Source organism: Lepisosteus platostomus, chromosome 2, assembly GCF_059453375.1.
Source record: "Lepisosteus platostomus isolate fLepPlt1 chromosome 2, fLepPlt1.hap1, whole genome shotgun sequence".
Taxonomy (NCBI): Eukaryota; Metazoa; Chordata; class Actinopteri; order Semionotiformes; family Lepisosteidae; genus Lepisosteus; species Lepisosteus platostomus.
Window position 1 is genome coordinate 17886868 of NC_142612.1, and position 9298 is coordinate 17896165.

The window sequence follows — 9298 nt, forward strand, 5'->3', positions numbered from 1 at the left end:
AGGAGCTGCCTACAACTATCATTTTTAAAAATCAATTAATGTACATATCTTTGTACTATAATTTTGTGCTTTTTCCCCTTGGTTAGTTTATGTTTTTCACTTTGTTTTTTGGATGTGGACTTTGGAAACAATAAACACCTCTGCACTTCTTTGCAATTGTGGCTGTGCCATCATTATTGCTGCATTCCATCTGCGCCTCTAAACTTTTGAAGGACAAGACTGTGACAACCATACTCTAATTATCCTTAGCAGCAAAGATATATGCTTTCATAAGTGAAAGTTCTGCCCCTGCAACACTCTTTGCTAAATTCACTACATCCTCTTTAATGTCTAGCTAGCCTCTATATTAAAGTCAAAGTCTCTAGATGCTGATAAAGGGACTGTCACGATTGTAGTCCCTCCTCCTTAAGGGCGCTGCGGCTCTTCCTTGTTTGCCTCATTCCCCGCACCTGTCCCCTGTCTCCAGTCCACCTTAAAAGCCAGGCTCTGACGTTAATCCGGGCTCTGCATCTGATCTCCGGATCGTGTGAGTCCGGGACCTGGAAGCGCCTAGTCCCGTTAAGGTTTTATTCTCCGTTCCCGTTCCCGTTCCCGTTCCGCCGGTTCCGACGCGGTTCTAGTTTTTATCTTGTCTTTTTTTGGATGGACCCCCCGGCGTTGGACTTTGCTCGTGTTTGGATTCCCCCTTTGGAACACCAGCGCACCAAGGACACGACCCCCCGTTTTGATCCCCGTTTCCTGCATGGCTTTTTCCCCAGTGTTTCCTCACTATTCCAGATTGTGTCGTCCGCATAGGGTCTGGAAAGAACTGTTCGTTACAGGGACCTTCAAGCAGAAGACTGATGAGGAAAGCTGTACAGTGACCTGCAGCCTGAGCCCATGTCCGTGTATTGCTGATGACTTCTTGGAATCTCTGCTGGAGAGTCAGACAGGACCAGCCCATATTCCGTGACCTTGCTTTTTAAAAAGAGTTGATGAATATGGTCCCAGGGGAGAAGGTGAAGAGACAACAGCACCAGTGACTTCCTTTGATGACATCTTCACCAGTAATCTGCCTGGTGCACAGACCAAGTTGAGTCAGCTGCTTGAGCCAACTAGTACTGTCAAAGCAACACTTAACTTCCCCATTCCTCCTGCAATTTAAAATCAGCAGAAAACACGTCTGCCTCAGATGATAGATGGGAAAAGAACCCTGCAGCAGGCAGTAGATCTATAGCACTTTCTCCATTGTTTTCACATTTGGAGACACCATCTTCTTTAGCTAAAGACAAATGGCACTCAACTACTTAAGATGAATTTGTCCTCTGCTATATTTGTGCTCTCTGCACATATAATCCATTGCACCCTGTAAGCCTGTGGTGAAAACTGTGGAATAAATTGACTTGTACTCTAGCTATCTAATATGTGATTTAAAAAAACTGTCTGTCAAAAAGCACCATGCTAAATGTTGTGTCCAACTTAATTACAAAAACTCAAACTTTTCAACTCTGTACACACAAAATAAATAGAAGGTGGCTCAGTAGACCTTTATTAGTGCATTAACATTTGTGGTATATTTTGAGCAGCAATTGTATTCACCTTTTATTCACATTAACTCAAATTGGAGGTTCAGTAAGGGTGGCACTATTAGGCACGTAATTAACACAGGTTGTTAAAATGTAAAGAAATCCATCCCAGTAATGTTTGCTGCTAATGTACTGTAATATACTCTTGGCATTTTTTTAAACAGTAATGTTAAATCTATTGCTTAAGCATATTATGAAACAATTACAAACCCATTATAAACGTGATAAAATACATGTAAAAGTAAAACAGAAAAATGCACTATATTTCAGGAATGTCCATTGAAATTGAAAGAATTTTAGGTTTTTTTGCTTTATAATCGATGAGATTTATTTTCTTACCGACAGAATGGGTTTTGCAAAACCCAATTTCTGAAATTCTTCAAGAGCTTTTTACTGATGTTGACATTCTGGTTTTCAACCCTGTTTCATTTCCCTGTTATTGCAGCAAACCCTGAAAATCCAATTCTTGCAAGACTCTGAGTATAACTCAGAGCAAAAGTTCCTTCATTGCATGATCTGTTCCAGAAATGACAGGGTTGGAGATTCATCATTTTTGGTTTTCTTTCCTTTCCTCAGCAAAGCTGTTAGCAAAGTGACACATCCATTGAGCCTGGTTTGTGCTAATGTTTGCCCGATATGGATAAAACCTTTTAGCTCCTATACTAGCAGAAAGGCTGTTCTGAGTATTTCTAAGGGATCATCAAGATTTGGACAATGCATGTACTGCAATAGTTTTGGGGAGTCTGGATTTTCTTCCTTGAACTCTTAAATTTTCAACAGCATCAGTTTCAGTTTTACAGCACTGAAACGTGAAGTTGGGCTGAAATCTATAAATTGGGATAGCCTTGATTAGCTGACACTTTAATTATATACACTTGTCATGTGAGATGTCCTTCCCAGGAGTGATACTGATCATCAACAGTAAATAAGGCTCAGCCTTTACTTATTCAAGTCTTGAGGCAGTGTGGCACTTTCTGATGCATTTCATGATAACCAATGACATTGCAGTATGTTAATATATGACAGGATTATGTAATATTTCATTACATGAAAACTGTTAATTTTGCATTTCTAAATTACATCATATACCTACATTTCTATGGTCGTGTCTGATCTGAGCATTATGTGAAGCAATCTGCTCCTAGTATCACTTTCTTTACAGTTCTTTTATTTATTTTTTTGCAAAATAAGATTATGTGCAGTTTGCTTATATCAAAGAGAAGCCTTATTAAAGCATGATTCGTTTTTAAGAAAAAAAAGTGTAAACTTCTTCTTTGCTTCTTGAAAGATTTATTAGAGTTTTATTAGAAATTAATACTTCAAGTTGCTTGGAGTGCATTGAAGCCTGGTATTTGATGGACAATGTCCAAATTATTCTGTACAATTAAAAAGTAAACAATTATAAAGCTCTTCTTGAAAAATATAACAAGCATATTATGAAGATCGAAGATTTTTTAAATTGCCGGTAAGGTTATCATCCGCTTAGAAAATTTCTGATTCTTACTCAGGGAACTTTTTTCTCAAGATAGCAATTTTGGGGGGAAATACGATGTTGAAATCACAGGCATTGTCAGGCATAAATAAGGAAGGAGAATCCGTTGTCCCTTATCTCCAACAACAGAGGAAGCCAGACTCAGCACCATGCTCCGAAAGGTAGGTCTTTTGAATTTGTCAGTTAAATTTTGTCAGTCAATGCTGTCGTTCATCTATACAGTATATATAAAAAAAACTGCGTATAAAAGTGCTTTATTATTTTATCATTGTTAACTAATCTGAACGTATTGTTCGTATTGTACCTGGCTAAGCAGGGTTATATGACATCTAGCTCAAATCATTCTAAGTGTAAAACAAATCTTTTTATTTCAGGTTATTTCAGTCTGAACTATAGTATGCTATACTGAACTTATCATTTTATAGTTTTCCTGTAATTTGTGGCACAAACCAAGAGAAAATATTTTATTGTGGTAACATTTGAGTCTTTTGTTTGTCTAAATATAGTGTTATTATAGTGATAATAATGTTTTAATTTGCGTACTAATTTGAAGTACTGCGCTTAGCATATCTTGTAAATTGCACTGGTTCCCCGTGAACTTTTGCGTAATTTATTTTAGATTCCCTTCCTCATAAATAAGGCACTGAAATTATTAAGTTCTTAGTAAATGAGTATAGTCTGGTTTGATTACAGATATAATCTGAGATCTTCTGATTCTGATCCAGAGATCAGAGTCAACACAAAGGGCGACAATTGGGTCCTTCTATTCAGCACCACATCTTCAAATCGGTTAGATTCCGCTATTACCGACATTTTAAAATCTCATAGGAGGCATGTCTGTTCATTTGTGATTCTTATTATTTTTAATGTAACTTTTTCTTTTTTTACTTCTGTGGTGTTTATTGTGTGTGCACTATGCGCTCCAGTTTCTTGAAGAGCGCTTGCGAATAAAAACGTCATTATAATTCAATGAACCTGTATTAGCTGTGACCCTCCTCAGAAAAAGTGGATGAAAATGCACGTGTTAAAATGTAATAGTGAAATAAATTCCAGAATTTTAAAAACTATTTTAAGGAAGATTTTCAACGTTAAGCATATGGCAATGTAAAAATGTCTTATAAATTTTACGTTGTGTCCAGGGCGTCACCGAAAGTTTTGGGGCGGCTATCTCCAGCCTCAATGCTGCACATTTGACTGAGACAGTAGTTCGGAGAAGCAAGAGGATGATTCTGGATACACTGGGAGTGGGTCTCTTGGGCACCACCTCTGGTGTCTTCGGCAAAGTCTTACAGTACAGCAAAGTAAGAATCCCTGTTCCCAAAGCCGTTGTTGTCGCATCTCTGTAAATTTTGAGACTTGATTTGCTGTGTTAATCCGGGAGTAGAGAAATTGTGATCATAGTTTTGGATTCATTAGCATACAGTAGCCTTCAGAAAGCACTTCGCTCAGACTGCTTTAGTACGGGTAGAAAGGTACATCGCTTTGTATACATAGTAATTGCAATAGCTTTTATACCTTTTAATGTGTTTAATAATTTTTTTATACATTTTCTGGGTATGCAAACATTAGCATTCCAGGTCCTGTCTTCACAAAACATAGATCTATTTTTTTTATTTGTCTCATATGTGTATTCAAACTAATAGACACATACTGTAGGGCAAATTCTACAAGCATTTTCAGCCTATTTGCAGGGCCACAACTTGAGAAATTAATCTTTGATGACAGGACAAAGAATTCCATTTCTTTTTTTATTTGTTTGTTTCCTGGACATTTCTGTCTGGAGAGTGGACACAGAAATCTGATTGTTGACGCTTAATGCCCAAAAGGTTAGCTTTAATTAAGCCATGAACCAGGCTTCTACTGTATGAAAATCCAGAGATATTACAAATCAGGCAGAAATTGACTCTTTTTCTAGAGGTGATAAAGTGATCATTTAAGGTGGAACCATTGTCCACCTTAAATTATCCAAAGCGTTGGCATTGTCCTTTGGTTGTTCATATACAGTAAGAATATTTACAAATGAGAGGAGACCATTCCACCCATTGAGTCCTCTTAACAGTTCATAGCTAATTAAAGTAGGCCAGTAAGCCAGGCTTTAACAACTTAGCATGTTCCAGATTCCCTCAACCCCACAATTAATATACTCGTGAAGGAGGACCTGGCATCCTTTGGGTTTTTATTAAGTCAAACAAACCTGTTTTACTTCTTTCTTTGACTTGCTGACATGTATTTTTCACCAGTCTTCTAAAACAGTGATGAACAACCACAGGCCTCAAGTGCAACAGTCATTTCTGCTTTTCTTTACAGATCCGGACTATGCTATTTAACAAACTCCAGAAATTTACCAATATTTCACAATGTGAATATGTCAGTGGTTTAAAGAGACCTACAAAAACATTCAAGATTGTAGTATTCTTTCAGCAGAATTGCCCTAGATTGCTGTGCAATCAGTAAAAATAGTGATGAAGACATTTATGTGGATATATCAATCGTAAGTTAATTTGAAAGCATTCCAAGGATGATTTAAGACGTGTCAGAATTTGAGATCAGTTGTGTAATTTACTTTGTGTTTCTTTATGTTTACAGATGTATAATGCATCAAACACCAGTACGGTCTGGGGAAAACCTGATATCTCTCTCCCACCTCAATATGCAGCCTTTGTCAATGGAGTTGCGGTAAATCATTATTAATGTTTCAATATTCATATCTGAAGCAAAAGTGCCAATGACTTAAAAAAACATCAGTGTTCTGTTAATTTATTAATCTAGGCCAGCCTGAGGCCAGAACTATCTGTATAGAAAAACCACATTAAAAATTATGTTTAATGTTTGTTACTATCGTTAATACAGTATATAGCAAATGAATACAACTAATGAAGTGGACTAACTAAGAAATATTCATATTTGATGTCACCATTGTTTAGCTGAAGAAATGCAATATATGCGGCATCATTAAACATTTTATATTATTGTAAAATAATAGTGTGGCACAGTGATTAGCACTGCCGCCTCGCAGGACTGGTGCCCTGGGTTTGACTCCTGGTGTCCTATCTGGGTGGAGTTTGTATGTTTTCCCCTGGCATGTGTGGCTTTCGTCCACGTGCTTGTTTTTCCTCCCACAGTCCAAAGACATACTGGTGGGTTAATTAGCTTCTGGGAAATTGTGCCTGGTCTGAGTGTGTGTCTATTTGTGTCTGTGTGTGCCCTGTGATGGACTGGTGTACCCTGCCATGTGTCCCTTGCTTGCCAGGATAGGCTCCAGCTCCTCTGCAATCCTGTATTGGATAAAGCAGTTAGAAGACAGATAGATGTAAAATACTATACATGAACAGTATAAATATTTCACTTTAAAACCGATGATGTATATTCGTATTTTCTGCAAAGATACCGGAGGATTATGTTAGCAACGTATTAGGCCAGTTACCTGGATCTGTGACTTGTTACTGTGTGAAACATTTTCTCTCTCCTGTACTCGTTCCATCCATTAAGGACTTAGGATAAGAAAAAAAACACCACATCAGAGAAATTATGCTCCTCCATCTTGCGTGAAAATACTAGTAATATCAGTACTTTTAATAAACAGGCACAGACACATATTCCCTGCTCAATCGGAGTCTTCACAGCTGGGATTGGGCTCTGTTTTCTAGGTTCACTCCATGGATTTTGATGACACCTGGCATCCAGCCACACACCCTTCGGGCGCTGTCCTTCCCGCGCTGCTCGCCTTGGCAGAGTCCATGCACACAAGGCCCTCTGGTCTAGAGCTGCTCTTAGCTTTTAATGTGGGCATCGAAGTGCAAGGAAGATTAATGAGATTCTCCAAGGAAGCACACAACATCCCCAAAAGGTTATTTTCTCCTGATTGCTACTGGTTTTCTAGAATATGACATTTCGTTTGCTCTCTATCATGTAGAAAATGAGTGATTCCTATTTTCCTATAGTTTTAAAGCTTAAAAAAAAGGACTAGCTTTTGTGTAATGAAATAGATCTGTCGTGCGCTCTTTTGTTCACTTATTGCTACCAGGATACCGGGAAACCAGGCCGGATTTGTAAATCTCCTAGTCTAAATGTTAAAATTTCCATGAGATGTCATAGAGAGGCTCTTTTTATTGATACTGTTGATGAGAGCATCATGGCTTTTGAGACAGGATTTGTAATTTGAGATTCTACTGCTAATTACATTCAGCAGTTCAGCAAAGAAGCTAAAAACAGTTGATAGTACCATGTGGTGCAAGGTGAAGATTTGTTCAGTGAAAACAACAGACCACAAGTGAATGATTGAGAATACCATAGTCCGCTGTTTTATAAGTAATCTAGATTACTTATGTGATGCACTTAAAGGATGCACCCAAAAAAACTGCATGAGGCGCTCATAGTAAAATGTGTTTTGTTTTAGGTTTCACCCTCCTGCAGTGGTGGGCGTTATGGGAAGCGCCGCGGCAACAGCGAAGCTTCTGGGCCTGGAACGTACCCAGTGTCGAGAGGCGCTAGCTATCGCCGCGTCCTACGCGGGAGCCCCCCTGGCGAATGCTGCCACCCAGACCAAGCCCCTTCACATAGGCAACGCCACACGGAGGGGTCTGGAAGCGTCGTACTTAGCCCTGCTGGGGCTGGAAGGCAACAAGCAGGTTCTGGACATCGAGTCGGGCTTTGGGGCCTTCTACACAGACTACTCTCCGGACCCGCTGCCTCCCACCAGCTCCTACAGGTGGGTCCTGGAAGACCAGGACGTGGCCTTCAAGCGTTTCCCAGCTCACCTGGGAATGCACTGGATGGCGGACGCCGCGGCAGCAGTGAGGGGCAGGCTGCTGACGCGAAACCCCAACGTCGACTTCCAACAGATTGAAAAGATAGTGCTGAGAGTGCCCAATTCCAGATACATCAACTGCCCTTTCCCCGCCTCCGAGCACGAAGCCAGACACTCCTTCCAATTCAACGCCTGCTCAGCCCTGCTGGACGGAAGGGTTTCTGTGGAATCCTTCAGCCGCTGTGAAAGGGACAGGGCAGAGCTAAAAGACCTTCTTACAAAAGTGCAGGTGGAAAGCCCAGCAGACAACCAGCCCAACTTTGATACTATGTACTGCGACATCAGTGTGGAGTTGCAGAATGGACAGTCTTTCACCGAGCACTGCAACAGATTTTATGGTCACTGGAAGAAGCCTCTAAGCCAAGAAGACCTCCTTAAAAAGTTCAAAGCCAATGCAACAACAGTGCTGCCACTGGAATCTGTGGAGGGTATTATTGAAGCAGTAGATAACCTTGAGAACATCAGAGACTGCTCAGTGCTCAGCTCATGCCTGCAAGTGAATGAGAAAACATTATTCCATAACACAACCTCATGTTAAACTCCACCCACTGACCTACTGGTATTTCCCAAGTTACAAACCACAGCCTATGACGTGTTCTGACATTCTTCATTGAAAAGTGATTTTCCATTTGTGGCAATCTTGCTCATGTGCTAAACTTTCCACCCTAGTAGGAGTTCGCAACCTTACTTTTAAGCACCTTAAATTCCTCACACTTTTCTCTTAGTCACCCAGGCAATGAGCTTTGGAAGCTGAAATACAAAATCATTGTAAATATTTCACAGTTATCCATAGCTGAAGAAGTGTATATTTAACTTTTGTCTTCAGCAATTTGGTTTTCTTTTGTAATGCTTTAGTTTTTGCATAGCTTTATGTGAATGCCAGGACTTCTCTGATGGAAGTAACTTAACTTTTGGCCTGTAAAGGTAAAGAACATATTAACTTTTACAAATAAATTTTTTGCTGCCAAATCTTCCCTTTTATACATCCCTTAAACTGCCAAATTTAAAAAACAGAATTACGTTGGGTTAAATTTAGTTATTAAACAGGGAGATAATCAATTATCTATTCCATAAAACCAATGTCTGAAACGTGCATAACTTGAATCAGGTATAGACTTACCAAGTGATACTGTAAGTGATAAGAGGAAGGTCCCAACTCAGAAAAGGCCACTCACTTCCCCCTAGTCTTTTTAGATTAGTTCTTCAAACACCAACGATCCATTTTATTCTTTAAGGAAATCTGGGTTTCAGCTTCAGCGTGCCTTGGCTGCTCAATCACAATCCAGAATAAGCTTGACACAAATGCTTTCTTTAAAACATTAAAGAAAGAACATGCAGCACTGAGCATTTTATGTTCAATTTGCGCTGATCATAATCTATTTCCTCTAAAATAAGACTAATATGCCCAAGCCTACTGTTCATTTCATTGTAACG

General features: G+C 39.4%; 1 protein-coding gene across 2 annotated transcripts in view; it reads left to right on the forward strand.

Annotated features, from left to right (window-relative positions):
- The window catches only part of acod1 (aconitate decarboxylase 1), a 36236-nt gene extending 27158 nt beyond the window's left edge, over positions 1-9078 (forward strand). Inside the window, exons 2-6 of one of the 2 annotated variants that reach the window (XM_088601785.1) lie at positions 3091-3218; positions 4197-4358; positions 5644-5733; positions 6705-6904; positions 7454-9078. In XM_088601785.1, coding sequence (XP_088457911.1) covers positions 3207-3218; positions 4197-4358; positions 5644-5733; positions 6705-6904; positions 7454-8402 — 1413 coding nt within the window. In that variant the 5' untranslated portion in view covers positions 3091-3206 and the 3' untranslated portion in view covers positions 8403-9078. Of the gene's footprint in view, positions 1-3090; positions 3219-3732; positions 3847-4196; positions 4359-5643; positions 5734-6704; positions 6905-7453 lie in introns of those variants that run through there. The other variant, XM_088601795.1, reaches the window with a different exon arrangement.
- Positions 9079-9298: the final 220 nt, after the last annotated feature.